This window comes from Colobus angolensis, unplaced genomic scaffold (assembly GCF_000951035.1).
Source record: "Colobus angolensis palliatus isolate OR3802 unplaced genomic scaffold, Cang.pa_1.0 Scaffold28, whole genome shotgun sequence".
In the NCBI taxonomy this organism is placed as follows: domain Eukaryota; kingdom Metazoa; phylum Chordata; class Mammalia; order Primates; family Cercopithecidae; genus Colobus; species Colobus angolensis.
In genome coordinates, this window is record NW_012116043.1 from 2311384 (window position 1) to 2330878 (window position 19495).

A 19495-nucleotide genomic window follows, 5' to 3' on the forward strand; every position below is an offset into this window, starting at 1 on the left:
TAAAACCTTGCCCTTGACTGCTCCTGAAAATGTGCCCTCAGCTCAAATGCCAGGAAAACATTTAAAAAAAAATCAACTGTCTTTTGCACTTCTAAAAACCCAGGTGTAGCGGGGTGTGGTGGCTCATGCCTGTAATCTCAGCACTTCGGGAGGCTGAGGCAGGTGGATCACTTGAGTCCAGTAGTTGGAGACCAGCCTGGGCAACACGGCAAAACCCTGTCTCTATAAAAAAATACAAAAATTAGCCTGGCATGGTGGTGGGAGCCTGTAGTTGCAGCTCCTTGGGAGGCTGAGGTGGGAGGATCACTTGAGCCTGGGAGGTCAAGGCTGCAGTGAGCCAAGATCACACCACTGCACTCCAGCCTGGACAACCCAGTGAGACTGGGGATTTTCAAGGATTAGGGATTAGTTTGATTATTGTTAGTTCTGCCATATGCCATGACTTTAGAACAAATCTCTAGAAAAGTACGTGTCCACTGTATCATTATCATCCCCATTTTATAGATAAGGAAACTAGGCTCAGAGATGGTAAGTAATTTGCCTAAGGTCAAACAGTAAGGAAGGTGGAGTCAGGATCTTTACCAACATCACACATCTGGAAGCTCAACCGAAGAACTCACTACCTCTGCAGTCTTTTTCTTTATATGGAGCTAAAAATGGTGCCTTTCAACTTCCACTCTTGGAATATAAAAAGCACAAAGCTACTGCATCTTCCACATGATGGCCCTTGAAAGACTTACAAAAAGTTGTCATGTCTCCCTCTCCACCTCACCCCTGAGCCTTTTCTTCTCATCAGTAGGCTTAACACTCACACTTCCTTCAATCATTTTTCCTGTGATTTGATTTCAAGAGTCCTCAGCCTCCTGGACACTTTTTGGCAGAGCACAACCTGATTTTTTATTGTTCTTCTTATGGCCTAGAAAGATACAGAATTCTCCATCAGAGTGAGAGAGTGAAGTCCATCATTTGTTGCTTATTTGTTTTTAGAGACTGGGGTACAAAAAATATCTCACCTTCCTCTGAAATTCACTATCAAAAACTAGGAGCACAAGTGTGACAAGAAATGACAAATGCTCTTTAGCCTCCATGTGAAGGACAAAAAGGAGTGGTGGAGACCACGGTGAGCTGGAGGGCACAGGTGTTACGCAAAGGAGCATCCTCTCTTCAACTCCAGAAGAGGTTCACAGGAAATCATGGGGACCCAGGACCACCTGGTTCTGTGATTTTTTATAAGAAGCTGTAAATCCAGATTTCTGTGTGAACTTGCCAACTTTTATGTGGGGGCAACAAATTAAGTAAAAATTTTTAAACTACGCAAACCCTCTCCACATCCCCCACACACTTCTGGGTCAGATCTGGTCTGCAGACTGCCTGCCTGTGACCTCTGCTCTGAGTCACACACCCATTCATGCTAATGAAAATCAACCTGTAGCAGCCTCATCAAACAGTTGACTCACTGGATCCCAACACTGATAAAAACACCAAGGCTTCTTGCATGTATGCACTCGCGCACGCGCGCACACACACACACACACACACACACACACGCAATCTTGTACTTGTTTTTTTTTTTTCTAACCTAAAAGTACAGCAGTCTTCCAGTCTCCTCCCATCCAAGGGTAATATATTCTAAGACCCCCAGTGGATGCCTGAAACCACAGATAGAACTGAATCAGGTTGTCATCCATCAGAACAACATCAGGACAGAAGACATCTGTCCATGTCTTCCACCTAAATTTAATGTCTTTTCACATTTTAATGAAGAATTTATCACACACTGTGGCCTTTACTTTTGCAGTTTGAGATGCGACAGCAAAACTACCATGAACGTTTTTTCCTTCATCACGATTTCATGGATAGAAGATTCACTCTGACTGTAGATCTTAGTAACCTCAGCATATGACTTTTTCCTTTCCTTCTTAAGTCAAGAACTCTCACCTTTTCACTTAAAAGAAGCACTGTATGACTTCTTGTTGGCCTATCCGAATTGCCAGCATCACTACTCTTGTACTTTGGGGTCATTTGTAAATAACATAAGGGCGACTTGAACACAAGCACTGTGATACCGTGACAGTCTATTTGATCACCCAGGCAGCTACTAAATGACTCAGAGGTGGGTGGTGTCTACAGCATGGATATCCCAGACAAAGGCATGAGTTACATCCCAGGTGGGATAGAGCAGGAAGACTCAAGATTTCTTCACAATACTCAGAACAGTTCGCAATTTAAAACATGAATTGCTTCTTTCTGAAATTTTTCATTTAACATTTTTGCACCGTGGTTGACCACAGTTAAATGAAACCATAGAAAGTGAAACCACAGATAAAGAGAGACTACTATAGCTGTCAACTTGAAATTTTACATTTATCTCTTTTAATCTTGCCAGATTAGGCCAAGGTTCCAGATTTTCAAAATCATGTATGTCCTCTGATACTGTCCCCCAAAAGTCATACAATCATAGGCCAAATAAGTTCGTTTGTTTGGATATTACCATAATTTACATCTTTCTAAATTCACATTTTTCCCTTATCTAACTCATGGTTCCAAGGCACAAAGATCTTTGGTGAGCCCTGCAAGATTCTCCCTAAAAATCATTCAATGTTTCCTGTACTCTGAAGGAAGACTGTGTGACAACTCCACAGACTGAGAGGATCTCTCCAAAGGGTGCTAATGAATGTGCCATGTATTTGAGGATGTCCCTGGGATGATGCCAAGGTCATAGCTTCGTGGATAACTCCATTCAACTTGGAGTTATAGTAAAATTTACTACAAACTGTGACACTGAAGCCACAGTAAATCCATCACAGCCATTTAATTCAATCCCCTCAATTGACACAAGCCCCCAAATTTGCAACAGTCCTGGAATCCCCTAAAAAAGTGTGAATACAGCCCTGAGCTTGTGATCTGCAGCTTTCACTTTGTTCCTCTGAAGACTGGGCAATAATTTGTTAGATGAATCCCCATCCTCCTGAGGCTACATAGGTGAAAGTTGAGCAAAAAAGTATCATCTTCCAAAACGACGTCTATGAGGATGAGCAGAGGGTACTCTTAGCACATTTGTGTGGCGTGGAGAAAACCAAGTATATGGCAATAATGGGATCCTTGAACTTGGACCTGTCCCTCTAGAGTAGAGCTCTTTAGGGCAAGAGAAGGAGGATTCCACCCCATGGGGCTTCATAGCAGGCTCTTAGGTCAGAGCAAAAGGCTTAGGAAACTATAGATTGAATCATTTGTTTGAGCCCGTTATGACACAAGCATACAGACACCATCATCTCTTATCAGTGTCTCCTTTCTAGAATGACATGGGAATAGGAAAAATAGTGTAAAACTTGCACATTGTCAAAAGCAACCAACAGCAGTTCATCATCCATATTTTTCATTGGTGCAGATAATCTCCTGTGACTTGGCTCAGATCTTTCTAAACTCTAAATATTTAAGGCCATAGATTTAATCAAACCTGCCTACAGAATACAAGGACCACCAGGAACCCCAGGCAGGGCTATGTGTGCAGGTTTTAAGTCCACCTTCCATCTCTAAGGACAGTGAGCATTGCAAGTCCAGGAAAGACTCTATGCCAAACTTGAGCTTCCTAAGAATTAATTTCTTTGTTAATTAGACCTCACAACTACATCAGTCTTTTTTTTCTGAAACTGTTGCTGGCTTAAGACACAGTGTCCTGTAGGTCACAACAAGAAGAAATCAACCCCTCCCAGACCTTTTCCACCATAGGGAAACCGCTAAAGGTTTTCCTGTCTACCACGAAGTTCTCAATACTGAGACCAAGTTTCATGTAACCTCTAAACAGGAGCTGGTAGAACGTGAGGAAGGGCAGAACTCTGAGTTATTGTATTTTTCTAAAATAGCTGAATAGATTGGACTTAGGGGCTCTCTTAACAAATAAAGGAGGAAGGATCAATCATTCTAAAAAACTCAAATCCTTTCTCGCTGAGGTCTCTGCTGCAAAAGCAATGGCAACCAACGTGCAAAGAAAAAATAGGCAGAAACACTAAATTTGGTGGTTCAAAAAGACCCCTTCAAAGAGCATGAAAAACATATTGTCTGGTTCCTAGCAGAATTTGGAGTCAGAAACAGAGCTAATTTGAGTGAAGAATCTAGCAGAAATGTCCCATGGCCGGATTTCCTAAACTGTATCCCACTGGCTGTATTCAAATTAAGTTCGGTGGCACATGGGTGAACTTATTTTTATTTTCATAGTTATTTATTTTAAGGCATATTAACAAAAAATTTAATACACCAAGTTTATGGACTTTATTATCTTATAATGAAGCTAAATTAGTCTTTAAGTTTAAAAAGGTAATGCATTTATTAGCACCACACTCTAACCCACTGAGCTAACTGACCACCCCAAAGAAGCAAGGCATTTAAAGAAAATATATTGAATAAATAGTATTATTAGACACTGTGAGCTGGCAAAAAAAAAAAAAAAATGAGAAGGTGGTATTTTGATTGCTAAAGTTGGGAAAATATTGTCTTATGAGGAAAGATAGAGGGAAGAATTGGGGAGACAAGAAAGGGGAGAAGGAGAATAAATTCTTTCTGCTGGGAAGGGTCAGGGATTCCCCTTTCCAGGCAGAAGGAAGCAGCATCGCCTGCTGCAGCCGCCTGCTGATTCCAGGGAGTCTCTGCCGTCAGCTGTTTCCTCCTTGGTGAGGTCATTCTGGCCTCCAGCCCTTCAGAGCCTGGGACGCTCAGTCAGAACAAGACCTTGGAGACAGAAGAAGGGGCGACAAAAAGCTCTGAGCGAGTACTTAGGAGAACTGTAGATAAATTCCCCCTTACCTTAATGACGTCTTCATCGGCAGACTTGCATTCTACAGACTCAGACACATCGACCACAGAACCATCCTCCTGGACCCCCACGACTTTGACAGGAACCGAAACGGGCTTCCCGGTGAGAATGGCGGTGTTCAAAACCTCGGTGTCCTAAACAGGAGAGGAGAGGGCTGAGATCAGCAAGCGCGCACCACGGGGGCCAGGGGGCCAGGGGTGTCCACCAAGCTCCCGACGCCTTCGTTCTCCTTCTGCAATTTAGACAGTTGTCCGAAGCTACGAAGCACACACACAAAATGGAAGGTTCCAAGCAACCGGACGGCGTTCCATCCCAGACGGAGATAATCAAACCTGACGGTCGCTGGGAAGGTCTTCTCAGTCCCCAGGCGCAGAGTCCTTCTCCCCCTCCCTGACCTCCGCTCCCTCTGCCTCCCTCCACCCCCGCCACCCGCCGCCCCACAGACTCACACATGGCACACCAGTTCCTTTCAGTATTTTTCAAATCTTGGCTCAAGGATCATTTGGGAAGCGACTACCTATTTTCTGGGCCTATTAACATAATGAACATAGACTTCATTGTGATTTTAAATTGGGAAAGACAACAGCAGAAACAACAGAAGAGAACGAGCCAAACATCACAAACCTCCGCACACCCAAGCTGACCGCCAACACCCACCTCCCCGACGCCCCCAGAACCCCCAGAGATATCCCTCCAAACCCAGGTATTTTAAAATGCTGACATGTGCGTTTCTCACCTCCTCTGTTGATTGATCTCCTCAGAGTTCTATAGGTTCTAATATATGTTACTAATTTATCTCAGTCTGTCAAATATTTGCCACTCCCACTGCCAACTTCCCTACTGAAGCCATCTTCTCTCAACTGGACAACCGCAATGCCCTCCCCAACTGGTTTCCCCGTGTCCATTCTCTTTACAACAAAGATTATGTTTTTGATTCAATATAATGCAGATTATTTCTTTCCTAGATTATAACTCTTTGGGAAGTGTCCTGCTATTCTTCTTTTTTTTTTTTTTGAGAGAGAGAGAGAGTCTCGCTTTGTCGCCCAGGCTGGAGTGCAGTGGCGCAATCTTGGCTCACTGCAAGCTCTGCCTCCCGGGTTCACGTCATTCTCCTGCCTCAGCCTCCCGAGTAGCTGGGACTACAGGCACCCGCCACCATGCCCGGCTAGTTTTTTGAATTTTTTTTTAGTAGAGACGGGGTATCACCATGTTAGCCAGGATGGTCTGGGTCTCCTGGCCTGGTGATCCGCCCACCTCAGCCTCCCAAAGTGCTGGGATTACAGGCTTGAGCCACCGCGCCTGGCCCTGCTATTCTTAAGATAAAATCCAAGCTCATGGACATGGAATGATCTGACCTTGGCACCTTTTACTCTCTCTCCTGCTCCTGTCTTTCTGTTCCTCACCACCGTTGAGCCCATTTACATCCCATCAACAGCATCTACCACAGGGTACTTCCACTGTGCCTGGGTTCTCTGATCTGGAAAATAGGGATAATAAAAACAGCTCCCATATGGGGACCTTATGAAAACTTAATAAATCAATCAATGCACAAAGCTTAGCACAGAACTGGTACATAATGGGCAACAAGCACACAATAAATCCAGCTGTTACAGTAAGTTCTCTACAGCATTTGCTCCATGAATGAACTGAAGAACCACTGAGTAGATTCACAACGGGACTGTGGCAGAGATGCCACTTCACACTTGCCTGAAGAGAAAAGGAGTCAACCAGAGAAGATGGTAGACACCTGGGCAACACAGCCCAGCAATGAGAGGTCACCAAACATTCCACAATTGGCTTCACTAGAATGAACCAACCAGATAACTATTTCAGTGTCTCCCAGACTGTATCAATGAGATCATTATTTCAGTACTGCTTCCACACTTGGAGTCCTTAACCTTAGCTCAGGCACTAAATGGGTTCTGCAGTCAGCCCCACACTCTCTATTCCAAACTTGATTGTGAAGGCTTAATAGAGTAAGAGATGGAGTCAACCTTTAATAACAATAATAACAATAATTGCCAAAACTTAGCTATTGTGTATGAAACAGGCAATGTTCTATGTGTTTTATATGTCATTAATTCCTCATTCAGTTTTCTCAACTCTCCCAAGGTAGTCACAGATATTATTCCCATTTTATAGACGATTTATTTTTCGTTGGTATTAAACCTGCAAATAATAGCTACTTGTCAACAGAAAACATCAACTTTGTAATGAATATTTAAAAACAATAACAACCCAATCTAAGAAATGTAAAAATTAAGTTTGTTTGTTTTTTACGTGTGTCCCCTCTTCTGGATGAAATTTTAAAGAGAGAAATCCAAAAGAACAGAACTACACTCCATGTTCCTGAGCACCCCCCTCTGCCCGGGGAGCTTAATTCTGTGCACACTTACATAAATTTATATTGAAGCACATAGGATGGGAAGCACTGTGGAAGTTGAGATGAGAACTCACCTAGGTGGGGTAATGACGTGGAAGTGGGAGTAATCTCATGAATACAAGGAACAGAGATTGTATCTTAACTGCTAAGTTCGACTCAGTCATGCAGCTGAAAAAAAAAAAATCAATGCAGGTATTTTTTGTGTGTGGTGCATTGATTTTGTCTAATGAGCATCCCTCCTTCCTTCCTCTTTAGTGACAATGTTTCTTTTCTTTTCTCTCTGTATCACCCGACTCCTGCCATTTGTGAATGTGGCCTGGGTGGCACTGACCCCAGAACGCCCAGTCAGACTTCGCAGAAGAGCACGTGACCAAAATACAGTCAATCTAGGTATTGCAGCCCTTTGCCCACAAAGACAGATTCAAGTGAAGCCCAAACAAAGAAAATCAGACAAGAGTAGGAGCTGCAAATATTCCTGGGAAAGATTTCTAGGTTTCTGAATCCAACTATACCTGAAGTCTGTTATCTTTGTAAATTTAGATATACAAAAATTAACTGTTTTACCAAAGTTAGTTTGAGTTGGGTTTTTTGTCAGTTGCAACAGAAATTCTTAACACATGAGGACAGGTAACAAGCAAGACACTAGGAAAAGATAAAAGGCTAAACATCAATCTCTGCCTTGTAGAAGCTCATAGCCTTCAAGGAAGACATTACAATATATTTCCCAAACTGAGTTTCAAGAAAGGTGAAATTAATTTTTATAATAAATTACAACTGACACAAACTTATGATTCTATTACACATAACTTTGCAACCATGTTTCCTCCTTCAGCTTTTTCACAGGTAGCTACGATTTTTGTACCTTTTTTATCCTGTGTCCATCAACAGCCTCTCAAAAATCGTGAAGGCAATTCCTACCTACCTAGCACAATGAGAAAGCAATTTACCATGGTAAATATTACATTGAAATCATTCCCTGATCCCAGAGATGCTAAAAATTCCTAACCTATCAAAAAACCAAGTATTTTATTCTGCTCTTATTTGTGTGAGTTCTAGGTTTCATGCCTTGAAGCATATTTATAGTCCTTTATGACTGTGTGATTCCATTAATGTTGCATGTTAGGGTGGTGTCAGTGAAAATGGTAGCATCAAAATATCAGAAAATTCCCTTCTACGTAAAAGCAACGAGGAAACTGTCAGTGTCAAGATCAACTTTTGTATATCTGGAAATAAACCAAAGGTTTATAGGCAACCAGGAGATCATTTATTCAAGAAAAAATGGCTGATTCTTGGTAAAAACAGAACGTTGTGGCATTTTAACCTGACGTGCTTAAATCTCACACGTTCCAGTGCTGTAGTATCTTTGAAAAATAACAGCCTATACTGACAGTAAAAACCAGCAGTCTAGAAGCCACTGGAGTGGGAAGGTCAGGGCTGGAGATCTTTCAAAACCTCATTCCCAAATAATTGTCATGTATTGACTTGTCTAATGGTTCCCTGAAAAAACCCACTTGCAAGGCTGTCGGTATTTGGCTTCACTCTCAGTTCACCCAGTGTGGAAAGCTCTTCCCTAGAGATACTTGCCAGGCAACTGTTTGACTTCTAGCTGCCTGAGGCACTGCATAACAGTTTAATCAAAAAGCTTCAAAGGAAAAGATAAAGAATGAGATGTCCATAGGGTCTTTGAAAGGCTACGGCATATTCCTGGGAATCTATAAGATCATAATCATACTTAGGGCTGTGTGCATGCCTAGAGCTGTGCTCATACACAGGAAAGATCAGAGAATAGACCTAAGCTCTCACCTCTGGTTGATTTTGAGGCTCTGTGAAAGCAGGAAGTGAAAGCTAAGGCAGGTGTCAGGTATTTAAAGAAAACTCTGCCTAATCATTGGCTGACAATGAAGCTAACCAAGCAGAGACTTTACAGACTTTACAGAATTAGTTTGCAAAAGTCACTAAGCAATCAACAACTACTACAACAAACAATAACAAAAACAAACTTGGGGAGGGAAAGAGAATCTGATTCCAAGAGTTGCTGCATTATATTATTTCAAAATGTCCAGCTTTGAACAAAAACTCATGAGATATGCAAAAAAGCAAGAAAATATGGCCCATACCCAGGACAAAAAGCAATCAAAGCAAATTTTCCCTGAGAAAGCTAAGGTATTGGACCTACTAGACAAAGATGACAATTATTTTAAGTTAAACATTTTGAATATATTCAAAGAAATAAAGAAAATAACATAAAGTAGTAAAAGAAAGTATGAGAGGCCAGGTGTGGTGGCTCACACCTGTAATCCCAGCACTTTTGGAGGCTGAGGAAGCCAGATCATGAGATCAGGAGTTTGAGACCAGCCTGGCTAACATGGTGTAACCCCATCGTTACTAAAAATACAAAAAATTAGCCAGGTATGGTACCACCACACCTGTAATCCCAGCTACTTGGGAAGCTGAGGCAGGAGAATTGCTTGAATGCAGGAGGCAGAGATTGCAGTGAGCTGAGATCGTGCTACTGCGGTCCAGCCTGGGCCACAGAGCAAGACTCCATCTTAAAGGAAAAAAAAAGACAATATCGATAGATATAAATCATTTCCTTAAATAACCAATTAGAAGTTCTAAAGTTGAAAAGTATAATAACTGAAATGAAAAATTAACTCATGGGGCTCAACAGCAGATTTGAGCAGATAGCAAAAAGAATCAGTGAACATAAAGATAGGTTAATTAAAATTAAAATGTGAGGAGTATAAAGAAAATAGAATGAACAAAAATAGTATAAATACAGCATCGGAGATTTCTGTGATGCCATCAAGCATACCAGCATAAGCACAATTGCAATCCCAGAAGAAAAGGAGGCAGAGAAAAAGGAAGAAATAATATTTGAGTAATTAATGGCAAAGGTGTCCCAGATTTTATTTAAAATATTAATCTGCACATTCAAGAGTTCAGCAAACTCAAAATAGAATAAACTCACCGAGATCCACACCTAGATACATCATGATCAAACTGTCAAATACCAAAATACCATATAATATTGAAAACAGCAAGACAAAAATACCTCATGATATACAAGCAATCTTCAAAAAGACTAAGAACTGTTGTATTATCAGAAACTGGAGGCAAAAAGGCAGAAGAATGACACATTCAATGTGGTGAAAGAAAAGACTGTCAACCAAGAATTTTATATCCAGAAAACTGTCTTTCAAAATAAAATGAAGAAATTGTCACAAAACAAGAGAAACAGAAAGTGAGAGAGTTCTTCACTAACAGACTCATCTTATAAGAAACACCAAAAGAAGACCTCTAGGCTCAAATGAAGGAACACCAGACAGTAATTCAATTACACATGAAGGTATAGAACACAAGTAAATGTAACTACATTGAGAAATATAAAGGACAGTACAAACATCTTTTTGTTTGTGACATTACATTTCTTCTATCTTATTTAAAGGAGAACTGTGTAAAGGAATAATTATAGATGTTTGTTCATGGACACACAACTTGCAGAAAGATGCAACTTGTATGACAAAAACAGAGACAAAGATGAATGTTGTATAAAATGAGTTAATCAACAAGAAAATATAACAATTATAAAACAGATGCACCTAACAAAGCCCCAAAATACATGAGGCCAAAACTGACACAGTTGAAGGAAGAGATAAAATTCAACAATAAGAGTTGGAGACTTCAATATTCCACTTTCAGTAATTAACAGAACAACTAGTCATAAGACCAACAATGAAAAGGAAGACTTTAACAATACTATAAAGAAACAAGACCTAACAGACATCTACAGAACACAGTAGCCAGCAACAGTAGAATACACATTGTTACTGCATTTACATGGAGCATTCTGTAGGACATATCACAGGTCAGGCCATTAAACAAGTCTCAACAAATTTGAAAGGACTGAAATTATAGAAAGTAAATTATCTGATATCAACAGAATGAAATTAGAAAAGGATAGGGTGAAAATTAAAAATATCTGTAAACATTCGGAAATTAAACAATCCTTTTTTAACAACCAATGTTTCAAAAAAGAAATCACAAGAGAAATCAGAAAATACTACCAAATGAGTAAAAATGAAAACACCACATGCCAAAACTTATGAGATGCATTAAAATTAGTATTTAGAGGGAAATTTATAGCTGTAAATGCCTATATGGGAAAATTAAAATATCTCAAATTAATAACCTAGCTTTCTACCTTAAGAGAACTAGAGAAAAAAGAGCAAACTAAACCTAGAACAAGCACAAGGAAGACAATAATAATAGAGCAGAAAAATGATAAGTATAATTTAATAATAATAAAAATATTATATCACTTTATTTATATTAAATATTTGTATTTACTATTAAATAATGTTATGTTAAATAATATTAGATATTACATTTCATATTTATGTATTACTACAAAATAATAAATGACATATAGAGAAAATCAATGCAATGAAACCAAAAGTAAGTTATTTGGAAAAATTTTAAGGCTGACAAAACTTTAGCCAGACTGATGAGTGAAGCAGTAGGGAGATTCAGATTTCTAAAATAAGGAATTAAACAGGAGCTCAGTATTACAGGGGAAAAAAAATTATAGAGGAATACTAGAGCATATGCCAAAAACCAGATGACCTAGATGAAAAGAGCAAATTCATAAAAAGACAAAAACTACCAAAACTGGCTCAAGGGGAAATTGGAATTTCAATATCTATAACTGATAAAGAGATTGAATAATTAAAAAATAAACTTTCCACAAAGAAAAGCTCAGGACCAGATGGTTTCATTAATAAAATCTAACAAAAGCTTAAAGAAAGAGTAATATTAATTTTTAGAAATTCTTCACAAAATTAGAAGATGAAACAGTTCCCAGCTAATTCTATGAGACCAGTATTACCCTAATTAAAAAAAAAAAAAAAAAAAGCAAAGACATCACAGGAAAAGAAAACTACAGGCCAATATCACTAAATAATATAGATGCCAACCCCACACCCCTGCCACACACACATGAAAAGTACTAGCAAACAAATGCATGCAACTTTTTTTTAAAGGACTAAACACCATAACGAGTGGGAATTATCCCAGGGATGCAGGGTTGGTTCAACGTATGAAAATTAATCAACATAATATAGTTTAATTATAGAACAAAGGACCAAAATGCATGTCTTGATGATCTCAAGACATGTGGAAAAAAGCATTTGACAAAATCCAACACCTTTTAATGATAAAGTTACTCAATAAATTAGGAATTGATGGGAACTTCCTCAACATGATAAAGGCCATCTATGGAAAACATACAGCTAACATCACAGTGATAAAAGACTGTAAGCTTTCTCAAGATCAGGAAGAAGACAAAGATGACTCTCACCACTTCTATCCAGTGTTGTACTGGAGGTTCTAGCCAAGGTAATTGGTGGGGAGAGGGGGGGAATTAATTAAAAGGAATCCAAATTGAAAGGAAGAAGTAAAACTATCTCTATTTGCAGATGACATGATCCTATACCCAGAAAATTCTAGAAATTCACAAGTAAAACCATTATAATAAAGGAGTTAAGCAAATTTCAGGATACAAGATGAAAATCTAAAACTCAATTTTATTTGTAATGAATGATATATAAATGAAATTAAGAAACTAATTCTCTTTATAATAGCATTGAAATTAATACATTATGTGGAAATAAGTTTAATGAAAGTAGTTGGTTAAACTTAAATATCTCACAAAGTATTGTTGAAAAAATTTTAAAAATACCTAAATAAATAAATAAAATGTATCCTATGTTCATAGATTGGAAAACTTAGTATTGTTAAGATGTCAATACTCCCCAAAGAAATATACAGATTCAATGTAATTGCTATCAAAACTCCAGCTGCCTTTTTTCCAGAAATACACAAACTAGTGTTAAAATTCATATGGAGATGAAGAGGCAGAATAGCCAAAGCAATCTTGATAAATAACAGTTGGAAGGCTCACACTTCCTGATTAGAATTGACTTTCCAGAAATAAACTCTCACATTTTCAGCAGATTGATTTTCAACAAGGATGTCAAGATAATTCGGTGGTGAAAGAATAGTTTTTTCAACAAATGATGCTGGGATAACTGGATATCCACATAAAAAAGAACAAAGTTGGATCCATACCTCACACCACATTCAAAATTTAATTCAAAATATATCAAAAACATAAATTTAAGGGCTCAAACTATTAAACTCTTTAAAGAAAACTTAGGTATAAATCTTCATGACTTCAGACTCAGCAAATATTGCTTAGATATGACACCAAAAGCACAACCAACAAAGAAAATAGATACATTGTACTTTATCGAAATTTAAAACCTTTGTGCTTCAAGGGATACCACCAAGAAAGTAAAAGGACAATCCACAAATGGGAAAAAATATTTGCAAATAATTTATTTGATAAGGGTCTAGTGTTTGGAATATATACAGAACTATTATACCACACAAAGTAGACAAATACCCAGATTAAAAATGAGGGAACAGGATTTGAATAGACAGTTTCCAAAAGAAGATATATTAACACAAATTGGCCAATAAACACATGAAAAGATGCTCAACATCATTAAGGAAATGTAAACCAAAAACAGATACCACTTCACACTGACTAGGACAGCTTTAAATAAAAAGACATAAAATAACAAGTGTTGACTGGCAAGAATGTATGAAAATTGGAACTCTCATACATTGTCTTGGGGTGTAAAATCGTGTGACTGCTGTAGAAAAGTTTGGTGCTTCCTCAAAAGGTTAAACAGAGAATTGCCATATGACCTAGCAATTATACTCCTGGGTGTGTGTGTGTGTGTGTGTGTGTGTGTGTGTGTGTGTGTGTATATATATATGACTGCTAATAGGTTTGGGATTTCACTGGAGGAGTGATGGAAATATTCTAGAATTAGTGTTGATGGTTGCCAACCCTTGTGAATATACTGAAAGCCACTGCATAGTGAAAACAAACAAACAAAAGATTCCGTGTTATTTTAAATAGTGAGGTAATGCCATACGTCCTGGCATTTCATGTGTTGGGAACATCAGTACAGATATCAGTAGAAAGGCTCATACCACTCCTCAATGCCAGTGATGATTCAGTGTTTTGTGAAAGATGGACAGTGGGCAATACAACAACTTTGCCAATGAGAAAAAATTTGGCAGACTCTAAAATCCAAGAGGTAGATATAATACAGGGCATCTTCAACACCCTTTTTGACCAGCTGAAGTTTTACCAGTGTGAGTAACAGCCTCATACTCTATGGCCATGAGAAGGATTCACACATCAGGCAGCAAGCAGCCCTAAGTGTAGACAGTCTCTCCTTTCCTCTTCTTGTTTCTCAAATGGTCATGATTCCTTACATGACAATAGTTCTGTTAGCTTCTAATCTGCAGAGTCAACTGAATCTTAGGGATATCTTAGATCTAGAAAGAACTGAAGAACACATTGCCTTAAAGTACCTTGTTTTATGAAGAACAGAGAACAGCAACTCCTTCCACGTTGGGAATCTGAAACCCCATTGGACGAGGGGAACTACCCACAGGAAATACAAAGGCAAAAGAGAATATCACAATCTAGTACCACATTTGAGAGAAAAGAATAATAATAGCTCTCATATAAGAGAGCATCTGCTTTGTGCTAGGGATTGTGACAAGGGCTTCGTATTAATTAATGAGGTTGCTTCTATTATTCCTTTCACTTTACAGAGAAGAATGTAGGAAATAAGGAATCTCTAACTGATGAAGAAACTGACTGCTCAGTAACTCCACCTATGGGTATCTTTATTGAGAGAAATGCCCAAACAAGGTCATCGGTTCATGAAGGATATTCATGAAAGCATTGTTTCTAATAGGAAAAGGCAGACACTATCTAAATATCCATTAGTTGGGAAATGGCCCCATGAACTTGGTACAGGTCCACAGTATAAAATATTATGTGACAGATAAAATGATTAATTGGACCCTATATTGTTTAAAAATAAGTCAGAGTACTTCAGTTTTCTTAGCTATAAAAAAAAATTCCGAAGAATTTATAAGGATGGCATTAAATAAATAAAATTTCCTCACAAGCCCTCTTTTTGAGCACACAGTTTGATTGTATTTTACTGCCCATTTGAACTTTCCAATGAAACACAGGTGGAATTATGTGCTCATTTGAATCGGAAGCTCTGAGAGCACAAGACTTCACACTCTCCCTTTCCATGCCATGGTGATGGTGGCTGCTCCAGCATCCTGGCTCCCAAAGTGACCCAGAGCAAAACTCTCCAACTGATCTGTGTCAGGCGGGCAGTGTGAGCACAGATAAACCTCTGTTGCTTTAAGCTGTTAAAATGTAGGAGTGGCAAGTAACTTTTGGCACATTATTTTGACTATGTACTCTCAGGCTAAAGATAAAAATAACTGTAAACACATATTGAATTCTAGTTAGGCTTGTTTTCCACAGCAGTATGGGTTAGCAATTCTAAAACTGCTTTAGTATTCTAGGATTGAGCAAACAATATGTGTTGGGTAATGAGAGCCAGGATTCTCACTGCTAGAAAATTGAGTTTAAAAATGGAAAGAAGGAGTTAGGGTGAACTCTGCAATCATGAACTGGGACGGGGAAGAGGACCAGCACAAAATCACAGGGGTGGGGACACACATGTGTCTACCTATGTATAATGTGGGTGTATATATATGTACACATGTATATAGTTTTCTCCTAGTTCTGTTCACTGAGAGGGCTTAGAGATAATAACACCCCTTTAGCAATCAGCACACCTAGTACCCAGAATGGAGCTCTAAAAACCAATCTCCAATAAAAGAAAATAGAGCTCCTTAGAGAAATGGCTGATTTAAGTGTCAAGACAAAGAAAGTACAAGAACATGAGCCTAAAATATCCTGTGGAGGCAGAATGTAACAAAGTGCTAAAAAAAAAAAAAAAAAAAAAGTCAAAAGGACACAAGAGGCAGAGTGAAGGGGCAGCCACTTCCAGTCTGGGACAATTTTAGCATCACAGTAAATAATCACAGCAGTCAACTATAATCTGTAGAACAAAATAAGCTTCTGAGTCCATATTGTTATAAACAAACAGTGGAGAAAGGAAGATTGATCCTTAGGGTAGAATTCCAGCTAACAAATATAAAAAGGAATGATGAAAGTACAATACCACCACCTGGCAATCACTATTTATTACTATAATTGTTTCAGGCAAGAATCATTAATGGGCTCTGCTGCTGATGGAAAGGATGATAAGAAACAGGACACTTGCATTGTGCCAAAGTATCTCTGTGAAAGAAACATTAATTTCAAAGGGAAAAAAACACAGTAACTTTATGGTGTGTAAACCTAGCATATACCACCTGTCTTGGTCCATTTTGTGCTGCTATACCAGAATGCCACAGACTGCGTAATTTATAAAGAACGAATGTTTTTTTTTTCCTCACATTCATAGAGGCTGGGAAGTCTAACATCAAGGCACCAGCATCTGGTGAGGGCTGCCCTCTGCTTCCAAAACGGCACCTTCAATGGTGTAGCCTCTGGAAAGGATTGCAGAAGGCAGAGGGCAAAAAGGAAGGAGCTCCTTGGTCAATCCCTTTTATAACAGCATTAATTCATGTATGAGGGCAGAGCCCTAATGACACAAACACCTCCCAAAAAGCTTCAGCTCCCAACGCCGTTGCAGTCAGGATTAAGTTTCCAACACATGGATTTTGGGAGACACACACAGACCATAGCACTCCCTTTTCCATGTGATCAAAGACAACATCACTAGTAATGGGATAAATATGCATTGTGTGTCCTGAAAAGGAGATAGCATCAATTCTGGACTGGTTTCAAAAAAAAAAACCATATAAACTGAATCTAATAATAAGGAAATATAAGACAAACCCCAATGTGGCACATTCTGTCCATTTCAGATACGTCACAGCCTAAAAGACAAGGACTAGGAAACTGTTTCAGATTAAAAGGACACAACAAATGCAATGTGTGGTCCTGAATTGAATCCTCAAACAGAAAAAAGTATTTTTCTTTTGCTATAATGCATATTAGTGCAATAATAGATAAGATTTGAATATGGTCTGGGAATCAGATAATATTTTGCCTGGACATTAATTTCCTGATATTGACATGTCACTCTACTTATGTAAGAGTTTTGAGGAAATTTACACAAACATATTTACAGAAAAAGGATCATCATGTGCATAACTTACTCTCAAGCAGTTCGTTAAAAAACAACAATGTGCCTTCGTGTTGAAAGAGAGAATATTCACGTTTTGGGGATCTTGGTGAAGGTATTTGGGAAACACAGTTGTTCAGACTCAAAGATATAACCAAGAGAGCAGACAACAGAGATGAATCAATAAATAAATGCATAAAGATGCAGGATGTGGTAAGTGCCTAACAAACATCATTAGTGACAGCTAATTTTTCTTAAACACTTAGATAAGTTCCAGACAGTGTGCCAAGTTATTTACATGCATTATCGGTTAATAATAATGCGTATTTATAACAATAAACTACAATAGATATCAACATCTGATAACCAACGAAGTACCCAACAACAGTGCCTGGTATATTGTAAGTACTTGATCAACACTAACTGGTCTTATTAACATCTTATTTAATCCTCAAGCATCCCTACTGAAGCATTACTATTTTTATCCTCATTTTACAAAGGAGGGAACTGAAGCTGAAAGGTTCCACGATTTGGCCAGAATCACTCTGCTGCTAAGCTGCAGAGCCAGGACGGGAGCAAAAACATTTGACACCAGAGCCCCCAATCCTGGCTGCTGCGCTGGGTCTCCTCTCAGCTCCTCACTTGGAAAATAAACCTAACAATCCCATTTCTTTTCCCAACTCACAAGAAAGCTTTCAGCCTAAAAGATAGCTTTACACAGATTTTTTAATTTGAAACTTTTACAAATATGTTTTATAGACACAAAACTTAGATTTTAGTAGCAACAGCTAGGTAGCCACAAAGGCCCAAGTCACAACCACGTGTGACTTCCAGTGTGTTCCACTCCAGCTGCTCTTCCAGCCTATGAGGTTCTGGCCCACAACCCCAAGGCCCGGCCACCTACACTCTTTGATCCCTGGCACAGAAATGTCAGCCTCTGAGTAGTAATCTAATTCTGACCACACTGGGCCCTCGGACACCTTGACTTCTGATTTTTAAAACTGCAAGGCAGATGTAAATTTCACTCAGAGATAAGCAAGGAAGTTGGCTCCCATTTAAATACTGATTTTTCAATCCCACTGTTGTGTATTACATAATGCTGAAATCAGCCAGCTCCCCCAACTTGATGGCTATTTTTAGACTCTGATCATTTATTATCCACAAGACAGTAAGTGATTTCAAAATTCAGCTCTTTCTGAGTCTCTAAATAACACAAATAAAATTATTTCAACAGGATAGCACTCAGAGAGTCAATGAAGTGTGGCTCTGTTAAGGACTGACCTGTGTCTCCCAGGTGGTAACTATAGCTGGAAGAAGCAAAGGCTGTTGGGAATGAGATTTACCTAGTGCCCAGGTAAGTTCATTAACCAGTAACTAAGAACAGTGAGGTGGTAAGTGCTGCTTAACTCACATGATTAAGGGTCACTCACAGGCAAGATGGTCATCCAGTGGATCTTACAAGCAAGTTTACCTCACAGGGAAGGAGGAACAACAGTTCCTGCACTGCTGAAACAACAGACTACAAATATGTGAGGCCCTACAGCTCTCGGTACATATGGAGGTTCTACAAGGAGTGGAAACTCAACCAGTTAAAGCCACGAGACCCCAGACTTCATGGGGACAAGGACTAGGTTTCTTTCTTCCCACTGACTCGCATACTGCCCGGGGTAGAGTAGGATCTCAAACGTGGCTGAATGCAGGTAAAACCATCCAACAGTGACATACAGAGCATCTACTGGAAACCTTCCTTCCCTTCTCCCCCAACACTATTATAATGGTGGCAAGGCTCCATGTCGCTGCTTTATGCAAAATGGCCTCCCCATTCAAGTCACTGTGGATTGGTCCAGAAATGAGTAATGAACCATGCTGAACTAATGAGCCCTTTCTGTAAAGAATCTGGAATGAAAATGAAGAGATTCCAGCCTCTGATGCCTCTCCAGAAAGTAAGGAATATAAACGAAGAAGCAGTTGTTGGCCATTTTCTGCCAGGAAAGTGGCAAGCAGAAGAGGGGAGGGGGTGGGGTTGGTCAAGCTTCCTAAGGAGATCCCATGCTGGCTCCAGTTCATTCCTTGTGCCCCGCTCCTTCCCTGGCCTTGGATTCCAGAATGTGTCCTCATCATTCATTCTCCTTTATGCTTTCATTAGCCCTA

The 19495-nt window shown here is 39.2% G+C and overlaps 1 protein-coding gene across 1 annotated transcript in view; it reads right to left on the bottom strand.

Moving 5' to 3' along the window:
• Positions 1-19495, bottom strand: part of TMEM132B (transmembrane protein 132B) — a 321710-nt gene that overhangs the window by 61329 nt on the left and 240886 nt on the right. The window contains exon 5 of the mRNA XM_011948388.1: positions 4801-4944. Within this exon, the coding sequence (XP_011803778.1) occupies positions 4801-4944 (144 nt within the window). The remainder of the gene's footprint in view (positions 1-4800; positions 4945-19495) is intronic.